Source organism: Platalea leucorodia (assembly GCF_965183815.1).
Source record: "Platalea leucorodia genome assembly, chromosome: 6".
NCBI lineage: Eukaryota > Metazoa > Chordata > Aves > Pelecaniformes > Threskiornithidae > Platalea > Platalea leucorodia.
Window position 1 is genome coordinate 5,885,575 of NC_138828.1, and position 19,228 is coordinate 5,904,802.

A 19,228-nucleotide genomic window follows, 5' to 3' on the forward strand; every position below is an offset into this window, starting at 1 on the left:
TCCTCTTAAAGATATGAGCACAGGGTGAATTCCCAGCACAGGGCTTTCACCTCATGTGGTAACAGCAGAATATTTTTGCAGGTGTCTTTGTCCAGCAACAGAAAATTAACACACAGTGACCTTTCTGTCTCAGCACCAAAATAAAAGTTTCACCACAAATTCTGGTGGAATGCCTTATGGTTTTTCTAAATTAATATTGTTTAAGGACAACAGATGAGTCTGAAGAAACTGAAGGACCTGCCTTTTCTTTTTATTTTTTTATTGCTTTTTTCAGTGGACATGAAAACTTTGGCCCGGCAAACAAATTCTTTAGCAGCAAATCTCTGCAGAGTGCTGGTGAGGAGAAGAATTAACATGGCCTTTTTGTGATGTAGATATACTCGCTTTCATTCTTCCTCAACTTTCCCTATTTAAGCCTAGGTGTTTCTAAACTGCCAACTGCTTTTTGTTACTACACTCATGCCTTTTATTATCTTCAGAGTCATGACCAATCCTGATGGAAAGCTCTGAGGTATGTTCAGGATAATATCAAACACTTGTGTCTCCAGTGTAATCTTCAATGACAAAGTACTTGAGAGATGGCCTTACATGGGCATCTGACAAACTAACCCCCCACCCTGGACTGGAATTTCTTTCATGCACAGCGATCCCTGAAGAACATACGATAAAAGATTTTTAACATATCCCAGATTATCTTGAGGATCTCATCTCCCACTCTTCCTCACTTTGCTGTCTCCATTTCTTAAGTCTGCTCTCCCTCTGCAAGTATCGTTATTTGGAATGCATTTTCTTTCTGTATGTTCTTCAGTGCTTTTATATGCCTTCGCTGAGAAACGTCTTGTCTACTTTAATTTCTCAGTCTTTCACTGCTCTCATTTAACTATGTGCGTCTGCATTATTTAAACTTTAATGAAAACTATACTAACATACTATACTAAAAACTATACTACACTAAAATAATATACTGTCATTACTATTGATCAGTAGTAATACTACTATTGTGTGTTTAATGCTCACGAAGCAAACGTGCTATATTTCATAAAACGTTTGCTGCCTCCAAGATTTGTTCAACTCTCAGATACAGACGAGGCCAGAAAAGTCTCACAGCACAGCAAGGAGCTTTAGAAGTTTTGCTAATTAACAATAATAGCTAAAGATACAAGCCATCAACACTATGGCTTTAGAGAGACTTGTCATTCTTGAGTATTCTGGTTTTGATATTTCCCCGTTTAATGAGAAAAGCAGCATTGCAGTAAACAGGACCACAGCAAGTAAAGTCAAAACCACAAGCTGAGACTTCGCTGATAATACCACTAGAGTTCACTACAAGAAAGGAAAAGAATGCATGCTCCATGTGCAATTATATGACAGATTCTTTCCATTCATATAATAAGCCCAGACATCAAAGATTAAGAACTGCCAGCAGTGTTAAAATTAACATTTGGTCACTATCACCCCAAAAATGCCTGGACCGTAAATTTTGACATTTTCTGTAGCTAGTTTTTACCGCTCAGCACGCAAAGCTGCACAAAAACTGTAGCGTAGTGAGTTAAGCAAAGCACACTTATGTTTCCTTACCTTGGAAGCTTATCTAGCAGAGTCTTCAGTTCATCACAAATGAGTTTAACTAGGCCACTGTTTATGCTTCTGTACGATACATCAATCATAAAGATATAAGCTGGTGGCTTTGGCGGCTTGCTGTTCTACAGGAAAAATGACCATGCACAGGGAAAATTAGACAGTGTCCCGTTATGTCAAAAAAATTTACAGGTGGTACAATAAGGCAACCTAAATACAGAGTTCAGTTGTTTGAAAAATGCTATGGATCACGAATAGTAACTATTGCAGAAAGCTGACACGTATTAGGTAAAGTCCCCTGGAATAAAACATTATTACTGGAAAACAGCATCCTAATGGAATAAAATATGCAAAGGGTAACAGTTTATTAGATAAGATGAAGCACAAACAATTTCTGCTGGAATCCAAGTGTTTAAACACATTTGCCTTTTGGCTTTTTTCTGTGCCCATACTGGTTTTGCATTCCCCATATCAATATGCAATAGCATTTTGTTAATGTGAATGCTTAAATTCAGTTTTTCTTACCATTTGCCTCTAACAACTCTTAAGTGATTTCTAACCAATCTGGAAACAGAAAATACAACTTAGGTACAGAACCAGAATTAAAATATCTCAGTTCTTAGCAGTACTAAGTGGCGATCATCTGCATCATGTCTGTCTGTCTTGCTGTCTCATGCTCCAATGCATTCTGGACAGCTGAACTGCATTTTCAGGAATAAGCTGACTTTCTGTAAGATAATCATGATATACACTACTGACACAAGGTTCTGTAAGTAAGAAAAAGTAAGATGAAGGGGTTTTGTTTCCAAATAAAGCAATGTAATGCTTAGAGATGTACCCAGGAAGAAGATCATACAAAGTGAACATAGCAACAGCAATCATCACGCTCCCTAAGATCAGTTTTCCTAATTCCCCTTAAGACGAGTAGTGGTCATTACTTGATGCCAAATTCAGGACAGCTTTTCCATTATACTGTTTCACTGCCTTCATATACGGAGTTCTGACCATTTAACCAAATTATACTTGTTAAACTAAACCTCAGAAAACTCCATTTAAGAAAAAAAATCATCTAACCCTTGAGTTATGACTTATCCATAATCCCTGGCACACTTTAAACTAAACTTAACATTATACTCTTGATCTCACTTCATTTAAATCATGTAAATCAGGATTAATTCCTGTGAACTAAAACCAGGCAGTATTTTTAAAAGCTGTTCTGTTTACTGTACTTGGATTCTAGTTTCAAAAACTGTATCAAACACTACTTCTAAACTCTTGCAGCACATCACCATTTATAAAGAATCCCTGCGTAATTTCTGACAAAGATATGGTAGAAATGAGGACTTGCGCTCTTGCCACATCCGCTTAGCAGGAGCGCAATAATGCAGAACAGCTGTTATTTGTTAACATTTTTTGTAGCTGTTCATCCTTGTCATTTGATAAGCACAAAAGGAAATGACTTTTCAGTTCTGGTCTTAAATTGGATTTATAAAACAATTAAACCTCTGCAACTTGGAGCAAAACGAAAAATAAATTATAAAATAATGTTAACTTCTGTAAAATTTAATGACTTAGCATTTCCAGCATGAGCATTAATTTTGTAAGAGATTTCTTTTTTATAACATTCTAGTAAGTCTACGGAGGGGTCTTTGCAACAAGACAGACCATACCGGATGACTTATCAAGGAAACTCCCTGATTTAAGCTATATGGCAAAAGCCACTGCACTGAAAGCTGCGTTGTGATGATGACTGCATCACAGAGGGTTACACTCTGAAGTAGAGAAAAAGAACTGTGAAAATGGGACAGAGCCATTCAGTATACACGAGTTTTCAAAAGTTTAGCTGCCAGAAATCAGCAAAGCTTAACTGAATTTGATGGAGCTACACTGGATGTACACTGAGGATCCCACACTGTCTTTCTTTAATGGCTCACTACAATTCTCTCCTGTCCTGGGGTTTAACCTCGATTTCAATAAAATCTATATAGGTCGTCTCAGGGATTTCACTGGATTTTGGAGCAGTACCCTAGTGAGAAAGCAGAATTAAACCTGTTCATTTTCTTCATACCAGCAATAATCTGATGGTCTGAGGAAGTTATTGGTATCTACTTCAAGACTTTGTAGGATCCAGTTGCCTTTCCTAACCTTATCATGACCTCAGCTCCACTGACAGGAAGCAAATTCTGCCTGATTTTGGCAAGAACAGAAAAATATGTCCATACTGTGGACAGATGAAGTCACACTTGCAGTTTTGTAAAATGAGCTAAAGTTTGAAAAGTTTAAGTAATTTATGCTTTTGGAAGGATCAAACACAGTCCTCTAATAAAATCAAATATTTACAGTGACTTATGTGGGCTTTGGATTGAGTTCTTCAGTGAGTTAATATTAGGAGAGGGAACCCATTCCATTGTAACTTACTTACTGGTCAGAAGAGTAAAACTCACTCTTGCCAGGAAAAGATTACAAGGTCAAATTCCCTTGCTAGCTAAGGTTTTCAATGCTGGGAAGGCAATTTAGGTATGTGTCAGTCTTCAAAATCAATAGAAGACATGCACCTAAAATGCAACACTGCACCAGAATTTCAACTATATCCTCTAAACAGTGCGACACGCTAGCTAGGACCAAACACACACACCCCAGGTAAAGACTGGCGATCCATGACTTTGCTGCACTATTTGTTATTCTTACTTGCTAGTCTCACACTCTCCAGCAGAAAAGAACAAAACATAATATTGTAAGCTTAAATTCTCTGCATCTATCTACATTTTCTAGAATGTTCCTGGACTCTGATATTCAGCTTACAAGTGCATTTACTCTACTGTAGGTATTTAAATGATTTTGTTTATTTTGACATAAAATTGCAAATTAGTTTGCATACTGGAAATACTCACTCGGCAATAATCCAAAGTAGCAACATATTCATAAGATCCCAGAGATAGCTCAGGCCTTTCATAGTGGTCTACCCGTCTGCCAATGTGGTCCAGATGTTGAAAGAAGAATGGAGGGACTAAAAGCCAACACAAGAGCAGGAAAATAACGTTTATATTTTGGGGAGGAGGGGAACAACCCAACAACTTCTTTCAACAGATAAAATGTACTAATGTAGGCTCCTCTGTTGATGATCAAGGGAAGAGTTTAAACACTTATCCAGGTTGCAATGGCTTTTTTTTCCCCACATTGGCTTAAAAAACCTCAACCAACCAAACACCCACAACATTCTAGCAATGCCGGCTCCTTTTGTATTTGGAGGATAGGGCATATTCCCCTATAACTGTCCATATTCTGCCTCCTCTATACTGTCAGGCTTGAGTAGGCAAAACTGACCCAGGTCATTTCCACAGACAGGAGCCCGTTACCCTCAGGATACAGACTTAACAGTGACTATTTTGCTAGTAGATACAGTCTGCTCACAGCTTAATTCAAATCACTGGAGCCAGAGCTCTGCAGAGGGACAGTGGTAAAAACAGCACTTTTCCTCAAGCCTGTACTGCTTTATCCAAAAATACCACTTCACTGGAAATAGCTCTACAAGGGTCACAACCCTGGCCCACTGTACAGCAAAGTGCATTGCGTACATTATATTGCGAACCTTCTGCCACTACAGATAAACGGTGCGGAACTCCAAAGCATTAAGAAATCAAGTGGGTTTGCCACCAACAATTTATATACAGCTAGTCTAATGGTTAGAGTCACATTGGGGAAGAGTCACCTCTGGATTTTAGCTCACTTTCCTCAATCAATATGTATTTAGAATGCTTGTTTTCCACGTTTTGCCTGTAAAAAGTGTATGCGTGTGTGAGTGGGGGGAATATCTACCTAGTTTGTTGGCCATTTTTAGTCCTCATTAAAGTTTTTTTTTAAGTGCTTTCTGGCTTGGAATAAAGACACTGTAGTAATACAAAGCATGATTTAAAATGACACTGCAACTTAAACGTCTTAAGATGTTCACAATGCATTTAAAATTCTTTTTATGAGAGTTTAAATTGCTAACAAACTATGAAATTTGTTATCTGCTATGCTTGCATAAACATTTGAGCGTCAGGCAGAAAAGAAGTTGGAACGAGTCTGTCAAGGTTCACATTTCAGAGTTGAAAAGATTACTGTATTAGGGAAAGCGCTATACCGCTGTGATCCAGCTGAGGAAATCCAACTCGATACAAATGTCTAGAAAGGCTAGTTCTGGCAAAGATTTGGGATTCAGCCAAGAGCACAAGAACAGTTATGAGTCACATGCAGCACACTTGAACAAATATGGCATGGTATCTTCTGTGAAAACCAACACGTGTCACAGGAAGATTAATACGTTATTTAACCATTGCACCCACAGTCATGGACAGAACTAGGCTAACGTGGTTCTAAATACTTGGTTCTTGCCGGACATTTAGATTTCTCATTAATTTTTTCCACACAAAAGTTGCTTTCAGTTAACAATACAAGCAGCTTTGTATCCTACATTGACAGAATATTTTTAAATGAAGTTTTGATAGTATCCGACTGTACTTCCTGAGTCAGCATTATTTTTCATACATTTATCCTTTTACATTGTACTGAACGAATGTTTCTATGGATTCTTCTTGGGTAGTACTTTTTTTTATTTGTGAAATAGGCCTAGTTACTGCATCTCACTAAACTATTTTCTCAGCAAGTCAAGAAAATCATTTTAGGGATATGGTGTCTTTTTACTTTTATGGAATTTGTATGAATCACAGATCAGACAAATACCACTTACCATCATTTATACAATTGCAAAATCCACACTGGTATCTTCTTCCACCTTCGATAAACTGCATGAAGGGACACATGTAAGCCTTGCACCTGTTGCATCGGATTGGTCCAGTCTCACCATGGTTTACAACATAAAGTGGTGTCTAGATGAAGAGGTACATGAAATTATAAAAAGCAAGGCAAACTTGAAACCAAATAAAGCGAGCTAGAAAGCTACTGCTCAGACTTAACCCTTATTAGAGACCACCTGACCAGGAGACGATTCATTGTTCAGCACTTACCCAAAATCTGCAGTATGGTCAGCTCAATCCCATAGGTCCCCTGAGGGGCTAAATTTACACGTTCACAGCCCCTATTCTGACATTTATCAGAAAGAGAGCAAGGATTCACACCAAAAGCTTACAAAGTTTTGAAAGCATTGGAAGTTTAGGGCTTCAGGCTGATTTTCTCTGGCAAAGGGTTTTTACAGTTCACTAAGAGAAATCTGCTGGAGTCAGGTATTTTGCCTTCTCTGTCAGACTGAGCTTTTCCTGAAGAAATCTATTGCTGCTCATCTATTGCATACAGTCTCTCAAACAGCTATTGGCTAAGAAAGCTTCTAATATTTTGTCCTAAATGTTGCCCCCTCAATGCTGCCATGCTACATGCTCTACTAATGTTTAAATGTTGTCAGGGTCACCAGCTAGAGTAGAAGGTTTAGAAGAAATACTAATATTTATTGAAGGAAAGTACATACAGCAAACAAATACAGTATCTCAAGCACTTGTCAGTTTAATTACACTGACCATGCTTGCTTATAGCCTCTGCCAAAAACCACAGCTAATGGAAGACATTTTCCAGATGCCTCTTTCAGTAATAACCATGCAGCAATTGAAAGATTCCTGCGATTATACTTATTGTTAGAAAAGTCATACTTGAAACCACTATAAAAATGGAAGTTTGCTCAATTATTTGTGAAACTCTATGGAACATAAACGTGTTTTGTATTTTTCTTCTTTCCTTACTCCCTTCAATCCCAACTAAAAAAATCTATGAACGTAAGAAAAAGAAGAGAAATCCAGAGTTTGCACACATAACAGATCTCTACAAGAGGAAAAATGCTGACAGCCTTTGAATGCTAAAACATTACCACTAGCATATTCACCTTTTTATTTTTTAATTATTCTGTCTCTTCTTACGGAATGGACATATTTCACCTATTATACACTTCATCATTTATTGGAGCATAAGAGTCTTTGAATACTTAGAAAATCATTCATGTCCCTCTAGCATTCACTGCTTACATATAATTTATTGCTTGTTTATATTTTACAGAGACTATTTTACTCATTTATTTCTCCAAAGGGTTTAATGCTTTTTGCCAAGGATTTTATACATATGAGTAGATTTTGACTACATGGGTTTTAAGTGCTCCCCTCCTGCTCTACTGAGATACTATTTTACTTTGTGTTCTTCTACAAAAATTGAGTTTAACACAAATTAACCAATAATGTCAGCTGGCAAACTATCAGGGTCATTTTTCAGACATGAAAGCCTTGGCTATAAAACCTGCTCATCAGCCACAATTGCTTAATAAGTTTTAAAACTTCTGGGTTTTGTTCATTACTTGGCAATTTTCTGATTATCATTCTGCTGTATTTAAGGAGGCCTGGATCTGGTTTGCAGTTAATATTATTATAGTATCTGACCTGGTAGGAGAAAAAAACAAGACTAAAACAACTCCTGATGCATTTATACACATTGATTTAGTAATTTTAAACCTTGTTTTGATACATTTAATGTTATCCAAGAGCAAAGAAAAATTACCCTGAAATGATCATATTTTGAAATACCAAAATTAAGACCTTTACATAAAAAGCGTGAACAAGAACAATCAAAAACTAAATGCCATGAAGTTCAGGGCGTAGGTGTCTACATTCTTGCACACACTTAATAAGTTACCTTTTTAAAGACAGCGGAAATAAAAATATTTTTTTCCTTGTCTTTTCATATTTAGAGTGTAAATTTTAGTTTTCCCCTCCCTTTAAACTTCTTTAAAAAAAAAAAAAAACTTATTACAATAAGTCCTTTTTAAAATGTGGGGTTAGAGCCTCAGTAGCCTAAAGGTTATGTTTGCAAAGATTTACACGCACGTTTAACTTTATGCATTAAATGGTTCTCTTGAAGTTACTCAGACTATGTGCAGTGCATGAGGTTAAAACATGTGCTGAAGTCTTAAGAAAACAGTATTCACAGGCAATGTTCTGTAAACATATGCTAGGCTGGATTCTGTTTTGTCTTGCCCAGAGAAAGAAAGGATGAAACACCAATAAAATCATACTGCAGAAGCTAGCTATTTTTGATGCCTAATAAGCTTGCAGAAACTTTTAAAAAAAAAAAAAAGGGGGGGGGGAGGGAGGAAAAAAAATATCAACGAAGCAAAACCAACCAAAAATGCATGCAATAGAATTAAGGATTTTGTCTAACAAAGAAAAATCCTGAAAAAAAGCCCTATGTGTACCTTTATTGATTTATTCATTTGGAATTTACATTTTAGTACTTTCTTTAAATAATTTAAAACATTACATCAATAATGAACACATCTAATGAAAAAGCTATTTGTATGATAATTTCAGAATAAGCACTCAGACCAAAAGCATCAAAAACCTACTTCTTGATGTGACCACCACAGTTGTGAAAGAAACTTTACTTCAAAAAAGCTGTTATCTTCCAGGGCATTCTATCATAAGACTAGATATTCTAACCCTCAAGAGAAAGTAATTTCTCTTTGGATGTGTAAACTGCTATTGCATTTCCAACTGTCAAAATAACTTCTGTCAGGGTGAAGCAACTTTTTAAAAAAAAAAAAAAAAAAAAAGGTAGATCTCCATGGGAATGTACAGAGATAAATAATACTGTACATGCATTAAAAAGCATAAAATAAAGTAATAAGTTTAAACTAATGAATACATAAAAGAAAAATAGTTATAAAAAAGACCTGGTACTAAATAGGAAAGTCATTTGATGTGCTCCACTCTCTGTAGATGTCACTGTATACCAGAAGATAAAGCAGAGATCTGTTTATGGTCTCATGGAAGTCAGTGGCAAACTCTCATAGGAGCAGGGGAATACGGTAAAACTTTAAAAAAAAAAAATCTTTCTTTGTTTTTGTTTTTTTTAAACAAATGCAATACTCCTTTTTCACCTATAAAGTATCAGCATTTTCTTTCTCTCCTCTCTTAAATCTCTACCAATAATAAGTGAATCAAGTTAGGTATCTACCATAACTATTTGGACATTTGCTGTACTTGTGGACTTGTTATGGCCTTATACCCCCCTTCCCTCTCATCTCTTCACAAACCTTTGTCCAATTTGCCTATTTGGACCACCTAATCGAGAACAGAGATGGACCTCACAAAAAGGAACACTTAAGTAGTGATTGTTGGCATTCCAGTACTATCAAAATATAAATATTTCTCAAAACCAGCGACTAAACTAATACTTGATAGCCTAAATCTGAACAGGACACATAAAAGCCATTCCTTTTATGTAAGCCGAAAGAGTAGAGAAGCAGAAAGAATCAGTTGTGCTGGGAGGCAGAACATTATCATTTTTCAGTTAAAGGAAAGGAGGATTGCACGGAAGAGATGGGAAATGATGTAAGAGACCTGCATAAACTTTCCCTTCTCTGGAACCTCAGGGCTCCACAGGAGTGCAAGTCCTGAAAGCCGAGCTGATAAATCATAATTTATCCCACTATTAGTCCAAATATAGCTGGGATAGCAAGAGTTTTATTTTGGAAATATTTCAGCAAGAACATCTCTCAGGAGTCAGAACAATATCATAAAGCAACAGATAGACATTGGTGGCACAGCTCCAAGATGAAACACATCCATAAAAATTTCCAGAGGGACTGTAACCTGTGCTTTAAAGTCTGAGAAAGCTGAATTACTATTGCTTGCTATAAAAATGAAGTCCTGACCCACTCCTGAGGGTTCCCTGTGATGCCTGCAAAGTATCACCATATTCATATCGCAGGATCAGGGCCACAGCTGGAAATTCTAAGTGTAGGAGTAAGGACAGTGATGAAGCTCAAGATTGTCACGGCACATGTCTGGAAAGGCATTCTAAAGAGCAAAAATCATAACACAGAGAGTGTCTCTGGAAAACAAGAGAAGCCCACGCAAACACTGAAGAAAACTAGCTATTTATCACACAACAAAATAAAATATATACAGCACCTGTTTTCTTTGCCAACTGGCATACAGACTGGGCTGCAAGAAAACATTTTGTAGCTGTGCTGCAAGACAAATCTCCACATGTGATGGACACCACGCCTTATCTTTGTCTTTTCCTACCTACCACAGCCAAGGCGGATTCCTATCCACTTGTTGACATAGACCCTATCAGTACAATGACAAGTCTACATTAGGAGCTAAGATTTTGCCCTTAGTTTGACTCCACCACCGTTAAGGTGCATTTAACACCCCAGCACCGAATCAACAGGAATGCTATCGTATTGAAAAGAGGCCCACGCAACGTGCAAAGTCTGGCTACATCCAAGAGGAACAAAAAAAGTCTTTCCATGAATGTAGTTTTCAGTTAGATCAGTGCCTCTATCACACCCTTACTCACCCCCACAAGAAGGGGAACTTGCCACCAGTTCTTCTACATACTTTTGAAGAACATTACTGCTGGATGACACAGAGGGTCACTCCACACAACATAACATCATATACTACCCGCGACACGTTGCCTTTTCAACTGCAGATTATCCTGGGGCAAACGACTCTGAAAGCACCCACCATGAAAACCCACACCCCGTGAAAACCCCAGATTTAGGGGATCTAAGATTTCAGGACGTGTTTAGATGAAGGCTATTTGTTTCAAAAGGAAGAGTATCTCACAGGTTTGGAAAGCTGGACAGATACGTAATTCCTGATGACTTCCAGTTTGACAGTTCCTTAAAATTATACTCCATGATCCCAAGTACTACAGCAGACAAAATATTTTATAATTCTGATGTACAGTGAACACTAAACACTGCCTTTCCATGGCTGATTAACAGAAGAGATGACACAAAACTGCCAACTATTCAATCCAGACAGTTCACTAAACAGACAAGCTCTGCAGTTTGCCAGGGCAACAAATGCAGAAAGGCAGTGTTTCTAGAGTTATTTACAGTGACATTGATGCAGGTCTAATTATTAAAATATTCATATGAGAACTTTAAGATATGCTATACAATATAGTTTTCTAATGAACAGAGGAGAAGGCTGTTGGCCAAGTGTGGTACCACTGCCCCAAGTAAATTTTGTGTTTAATTAGTACAGTAAAGAGATGAGGAAAAAAACTCCTCCGGATAATAAAAGAGAATTTTGAAATGTAACACTGATGTTTTTGGAAAAAAAAAACTAGGTCATGAACCAAACTGTCTCTGTTTCCTAGGACTGTTGAAGGGTTTTGTTTTCTCTTATTATATCATCATAGATTGCTCTTGAGAAAGATTAACCAGTCTACAAATAATCCTTTGGTTTTGAGTTGCTTTACTGATTCGCATTAAAATGTCAAGAAAGCATTTCTCTTTGTGATGTTCCTACTGTCTTTTATCAGAAGCCATTCCCTCTGAAGAGAGAAATTATTTTGCCTATTCTTGGTTTTTAGATGTTGAACACTATCAGCCTCCTCAGCTGATGACTCAAGCCAATTTGGACTATCTCCTCTGCAGGGTTCACAGCAGGTTCAAGTTTTTTCCGTAACACAGTCCTTTTTCATCTGTTTCCTTGTTTGTTTGCGTAACTGCAGCACAGCTAAAGCATCAAGCACGTGATGCAGTATCTCTTGGCTCTATCCTGATTTTTACAGACCACAAAAAAGCAAGAAGCATGTTCAAACCTTCTTGCTCAAAAACCCTCCAGAACCAGACTGAACATTCACCTATGTACACAGCAGTGCAAAAAATACCGTGGCATGGTAGCTGAATTTCAAGTTGACACTGCACATGGGATATGATCCAGTACGTACTAAAATAAGCAGAAAACTAGTTATTAATTTCAGTGGATCATACCTCAGATTATCCTTGAAATCCTTACTCAGCATTCCCTTTTTAAGAGGAGTATTGCAAGTAACTGAATAGAGTTGGCAGCACGAAGAGTGTAAATAGAGACTATTCTGTTCAACATGAGAAGAAGGATTTTTAAAAGTTTGAGGATGGGGGAAAAATACACGTAATAATGATAACGTTTTGATGTAAAGAAACACCAAAATTAGTTAGCTTACTTCTTTAGAACTTTTGTATCATACAGGTGATGCGGGGGGGAGGAAAAAAGTTTACTATCCATGCTTAAGAGAGGCAGCACAAGTTCTCCTGGTCATGATCCCAGGCCAGGAATACCAAGCGTTAACAAGTCAGCGCTCTCCAGCACTTCTCAGCTTTGAAGTGCTGACTGTTATTTGGATGTAGGGACATGCTGTATCTCAAGTGAAGGTCAGCAGCCAGGATTAACTGATGATATAAGCAGAAGCGTGAAATTGGATAATCAAGAAACTGTGCTGAACAACAGACTTGCAAAATGTTCGCACTTTAAAACAATCAGATCTCAAGCAAGACCTGCCTCGGCCCAGTCTATACTCATCCTGGCAAGAGGGGGAGCTGGTGCAGAGGCACATACACAAGAAGCGAACAAGGGAAGGTAGAAGAGACAGACAAGGCAACCCCAGGACAGCGTTGTCATTGTCATGTTGTTTCCCCCCCCTCTTCCTGTTAGCACCCCTGAGGGCAATATGCACACGTTAAATCACCTGAGAGGACTCAGGTTCATGCCTGTACTAATCCACAGTTCCACTTCCCACATATCAGTACCAGAGCCGGTCCAGCACTGCAGTCCTTGTCTGAGATTTTTAGGTATGATTGTCACGCTAGCTGTAAAACCATTGAAAAGTAAGACAGGCAAGTTTCAGGAAGCTTCTCCACAGAAATGGTAAGTAATAATTACAGGGGAGGTAGTCTAGGTTTATCGATCACAGGAGTTTCACAATAAAATTAGAAGTTTGATCTTCAGTGATTTGTTCTCTGTCTGGCTTGAAATTCATCCCGCACAGAACAAAATAAAAGATATTTAGCAATATACTTTACAGAAGTAAAGATAATTGTTAAGGACACCTCATTCAGGCATCATTTTTATTTTTTGCAGATCACTGCAGGAGAGCTCTAGAGGATCTTCAAAACAGCAGAGAGAAATTGGGCTCCAAATACTGTTACTACTGCCGCCTTCTTGACAGGCCCAGTTTCTTACATGTGCTGTGCGGTCACAACAATGTTAGTTTACCCTCACATAAAATTTTTCAAGACTGCTTAATAAATGATAAATCTAATACCACAGTTTAAAATACAGGCACAGCCTGTACCATACAAAGATAACAGGTAACCTGGCATATCAATTCTGTTTTAGAAGGTCAAAGACCATCTAATGCAAACACAGCTGTGACAATTTCTACCATGCTCTAGAATATCCTTAGGATAGCCAATCAAGCAACACTCCACATAGTACTCATGGAACATGCAGCTCTAGGTTTAGGGAACAACTATTTACATTTGTAAATAAATCTATACGTAGCATAGTGATCTTTGAAGCAACTCTTCTCCTAGATGAAACTCTGCATGAGAAGAACATTATCAATGTTATTCATGTCTTTGTAGCAAGAACAAACCCAAAACCTAACTTTGGATTTCAGGACCATTCTGGCCTGCTGGGCTATTGTCAGCTTTAGAGACCAAATATGTGGGTTTTTTCTTTCTATACATACACACACATATATAGGTGCATAGACAGATGTGTGTGTGTATACACATACATATGGATAGACAGATGTGTGTATATATATGTGTGTGTATACATATATATATATAAAAAATTTTTTTCAGCATTTGAGAGAAAAGCAACTACTGACTTAAGATCATGCACAGAAGTCTGATGAATGGAGGGCTTCTTTCCTTCTCGAAAACGTGGAGTTGTTTCTCGTTTGTTAGAAGGCATTGCTATGACTTTTCAAATTGACTACTCGTGTTTGCATTCCTGAGAACTTTCTACAACAGGAACTCTCTTGCTCTTATTTTTGCGCAGCCAAACATACTAAAGAAAGAAATTTTAATTAGAAAAAAAAAAAACATAGACAAGTTTAAGAGTGTTTTAATTGGAGGTGGGTAAAATAGTTCTGCTTATCTGCAGGCCTTCTTGAACAATGTTTATTAGTAAACATGCCTCTAAGGCTAATTAACTTATTTCCACTGAAATCAGAAAGAACTGAATGTAGTTAAAGTGTCATGCTGCATTCACAAGCCAACTATAGCTAGCCAATTGCCACAGGAGTACTTAGAAAGTATAAGGAGAATGTTTGTTATGTGAACAAAAAGCAGCACTGAAGATCTTCACCTCTGAAGCAAGGATATTTGGGATGAGTTCAATACCCTTTTTAAAAGTCAAGTCCTTTCTACAATGTTAGTTTTGAAGGTCAATAGCAAAACTAGCTGTTTCTTTTAAAATACCACATCAGGTAGGAATGTTCACACTCTGAGTTTCTCTTCCGTGAATACTTTCACTACTATGATAGCTGGGATGCTTCAAGCAGACTCCAGAACCTCCAAACATTAATAATGTTTGTATGCAACTACCCTCCTCTCTTTTATTAACACTGAGCTATAGCTGAAATGTCACAAGTAAGTGGCTGTGCTGAACCGAGTTATGAGCTAAGTAACCCTGCGAAGGGCACAGACCTGTTCTATTGCTCCTTTACTCTAGGGCTGAGGAGGTAATCTATGCCTCTATTCAGCAAACCTGGATTACCGAACTCTGTTAAACACCATATGCAAAAGCAGCACCCTCCACCTATTTCCTGCCCTACAAGAGGAGAAGCTTCCCTTCCCACAGAACTAATGAAGGGACGTTCTGTGAAAGAAGGCTTAGTCTCTCCTATTTTTCTATAGGACAACATGAGAGCCTGCTATGATTAGGCCCTAGATGTAACCACGTGCAATGCATGTTTGATACAAAAAAAAAAAAAAACCAAAACCAAACCACCCAACCACAACCCCCCCCATCATCAGCTTCCTATTCAACTTTAAAAAAACATTTTTTCTGTGTAATTACACACTTTACATGGTTGCGTCCAAAATACAATACTGCACTAATACACACAGATCAGTAAAATATGTTTAAACTGAAAATGCAGTAACACCTTCAGTTTAAAAAGCAAACCACACACTTTTCCTCCTGAACTTAGTAAATACCAGCGTGTTCTGACTCTGTGAAGTTTCCAAGGTAACTGAGTAACATCCCTGACAGCTTAAGGTTAGAGCTTGCAGTCTCATAATGTTTAATTTACTGCTGTTGCTATGATCAAGTTTGGCCAGTGCATAAGAGGAGACGAACACCATTTCAGGAGAGCAACGTGCAGTCCATAGAGGAAAACGCACATGCAGAATGGCAGATGCATTCAAGCAGCTATTCTGAGTTAGAGGTAAATGCCCTTGCAGCCAAGGCGGCCAAGAGTATCCTGGGGTGCAACCTGCTGTAGGTGAACCTGATTTAGCAGGGGGGGTGGAGTACATCATCTCCAGAGGTCCCTTCCAACCCCAACCATTCTGTGATTCTGTGGTTCTGTATCCAGCGATAGATAAAGTAATTTTTTACTTGAGTATCATTTTTGTTGGCAAAACAAATTATCAATATTGTTGGCCAGCTAATTAAGTGGATACGAAAGCTACTTTTTATTTCCCTTCTATATCTACTGTTGCTTAATAAGGTTTTTTTCCTCCCATTACCATTCTGACAAACAGACAGTCCCCAACTTACCAGAAACTAATTACCGCATCTTTAGAAAGGCATTTTCCCAGTCCAAATTTCAAATTTGTAAAAACTTAATCAGGAACTCTGATTACAATATGACTAAGGTTTATATAAATGTCAAATTTCAAGTCACTGTCCCCATCTCTTTCAGAATTACCTCCTGACCGTAACAACAATGGTGCACGGAACAACAGAAATATTTTAAAGAATACACTTTAGAGTAATTTAAAATGCACACTAAAACCAGAAAGGCAGAAAAAACTAAATCAGGAAATTTACTTGAATTCTAAGTCCTGCTGCTGAAGCCTTTGCTAAATTTGGCTCTGAAAGTTCATTCTAGTTACAGAGTGTAGTTACAGCCCAATAGGCTAACAAAAAAAACTTTCTCCTAGATGATGAAGTCTTGGGAAGCAATCCAATTCCAAACGCTTTACTACCAAATGCAGACTAGGACTGGGCATACTCCATAAAGAAAGCCTCATCTAATACAGGATTTATGCACCTCTAAATTAGGCATTGCAAAACCTAGCTTACAGACAGTGGCCTCCAGAGTGATATAAAACTTTCTGGGTGAGGCACCTGAAGATGCTTGAGAGTTCTGGGCTCTCCATACCACACATGGGAGAGTCAGGCACCCCAGAGGAGCTGGTACAAAAACCCCAGACATTAACCTGGCGCTAGCTAGTTGAAAAAATTAGAATAAAATAGCATCGACAGAGCAACAAAGATTGTCAGATACCCATCCTGCTCCATAGTCCAGGCAGACTCAGAACTATCAAACCAGTATCTCACAGTTCTCTCCCAAATGCAGGCACCAACAAGGATACTTTGGAACTTGTTTTATTTTAGTATCTGGAAAATGGAAGAAATAGTAGTGCTTAGGCTCACACTTACCAGCATGGTATACAGCAATGAGTTCACGATATAAGTTTATGCTACCTGGACAGTCTCTACATGGATTGATCGTTCCAAATAGCTCGACAATGGATTGGTTGTAAAAAATACCAAGGCAGTCCTAAGAACAAGGAGGAATGTCTGGTAGCATGGCCCTATCCCAAAACTAACTGGCCGAGTTGTCATCTACAGCCTGGTATTGGTGCACGTGTTCTCTTTCTGGTCCACTGACTTCCATCTGCGCAAGTATAAACAGAGGCAACAAACTCTTCTGTACAAACTGGCAAATATCTTGGTCATCAGCCCCCCTTTCCTGGTGGGTGAAAAAGTGTTTCAAAGTCATCAGACTAAGTGTCGTAACTATTAAGTTGTATCACATGTGCAGGGCTTCTACTCTCACTGTGTTTTCGAAAAACGTGACAACTAGCACAGATTACTTTGATAGTGTGCCCCAAAGACATTGACAAAACCATTCTCTGCTGGATCTTCATTCATTCCCTTGCTGGACAATCCAGGGACCAGAACTGCTGAGCACACAAGGCAATCTGTTCCACTTACAATTCAGAGAGAGCAAAATATTACCTCCTCACTGGTCAACAGCTGCTGGTTTTGCTATGGAGTACTCATTTGAAAGAAGGAAGCTTTTGTTGCCTACACTGGAGAGAAGTCCAGTATTGTCAACAGACATGAAGCTATTTTGAATAACCTAGATATAAAGTGTCATATGAAGTCCACGCAAAGTAAAAAAGGTCATTAAAATTTCATTTCCAGCAGTTGTGAATATGAGAGAAATCTCACATCAAGCCCCAAGTACATATGGGGATTACAAAGTTACAAGCCAACACTGAGAAGGGTGAGACATTTCAGAACAGACAGCAGGGCAAAACCATCACCAATCTCTCTTTCAGAACCTTTTCTTCAAAAAGTTTTCTTAAAACTATCATCTTTTGATAGTTTAAAAAAAGCTTACTAGTAGTATGGACAATTTTACTGTCTAACCATGCAATTCCTGTCTAAAAAGACTCACAGTGTGAAACTGCTGAACTGTACATAAAACCAATTGCCTGCACAAGCTTCAGCGCCCAAAAGGAAAGAAGGCAGCAATACAAAAAGAAATTTTACAAAGAACTTCTGGGTGACCCCAGAGCCACAGACCAGCACGTCCTACTTCCATAGAAAGCAAATTTGTAGATACTACAATGGAGGAGAACATAAAAAGACACACAGATATATACAATATACAGAGGAAGAGCTCATGTGGCTGTTGCAGAGGGATGTCATGACATATAGATCTATTGAGTTCTGTCAAGAGTCAGCCACCATGCAAAAGAAGTATGACCTAGTTGATATAATGTATTCCTTTTGAAAAAAGTCTTTTCATAGAATCCCTCATCAAAAGCACTTAAATTAGCTAAGCCCTCATGCAATATGGGGGAATGGCCTCCTGTGAATAAGTAACTAAATAAAAAGACAGAAATCAATGGGTAAAATAAAAATGGTGGCTTTTTACAGTGGGTAGATGTTATCAGCAAGCACCTCAAGGATCTCTTCTGTAGTCTGTGCTTTTTAACACATCCCTAATAGAAAGGAGCAGTCAGTAAGATGCTTAGTTTGAATCATTTCTTATCGCCTGCACACTAAGCAGTCCTCACTCTCCTCAAACCAAAGTTCTGCGTAAGCACATAACCACTAATAAACACATGTGTCTATATAAAAACATGCTTCAAACTAAAGCTACAGCCTGCTCGTCCTTCTTACTAGCTACAGAATACGGACAGCAGAACCTGAGTCCCCACTGAGCCCAGGGCAGATTGCAAGAGTGTGGGAATTTCCCTAATTCTTCGTATTTATTTAACATTTGAATGACTTATTTAAAACCCAAAGGAGTAGACTTGGGGTCTAAAAGAAAATTCACACTCTGGTACTTGACTTTGTTCTTGAAACAAAAAAATATTTATAACATTGCATCATATGCTAGTTATTCACCTCACTCAATTTTTAGCTTCTGCTAACCTTACAGCTCTACCTAGGAAACTGCACTACCATCCCTGTAAAAACCACGGCTTTCCAAACAGCTCAGCTGCACTGGTCATCATCAAAGTTCGCTATCATGAAAACGTTAAATGGCTTTTAGCTCATGAACACCAGCATTTCTGAGAAGTAATTCCATTCCAATTTTATCTTTTAACTAGTTAATTAACTGAAGA

At 38.1% G+C, this 19,228-nt stretch overlaps 1 protein-coding gene across 1 annotated transcript in view; it reads right to left on the reverse strand.

Annotated features, from left to right (window-relative positions):
• SEC24D (SEC24 homolog D, COPII coat complex component) overlaps positions 1 to 19,228 on the reverse strand; it is a 53,784-nt gene that overhangs the window by 16,696 nt on the left and 17,860 nt on the right. Inside the window, exons 8-10 of the mRNA XM_082316310.1 lie at positions 6,308 to 6,446; positions 4,470 to 4,585; positions 1,579 to 1,703 (exon numbers count right to left, since the gene is read on the reverse strand). Coding sequence (XP_082172436.1) covers positions 1,579 to 1,703; positions 4,470 to 4,585; positions 6,308 to 6,446 — 380 coding nt within the window. The remainder of the gene's footprint in view (positions 1 to 1,578; positions 1,704 to 4,469; positions 4,586 to 6,307; positions 6,447 to 19,228) is intronic.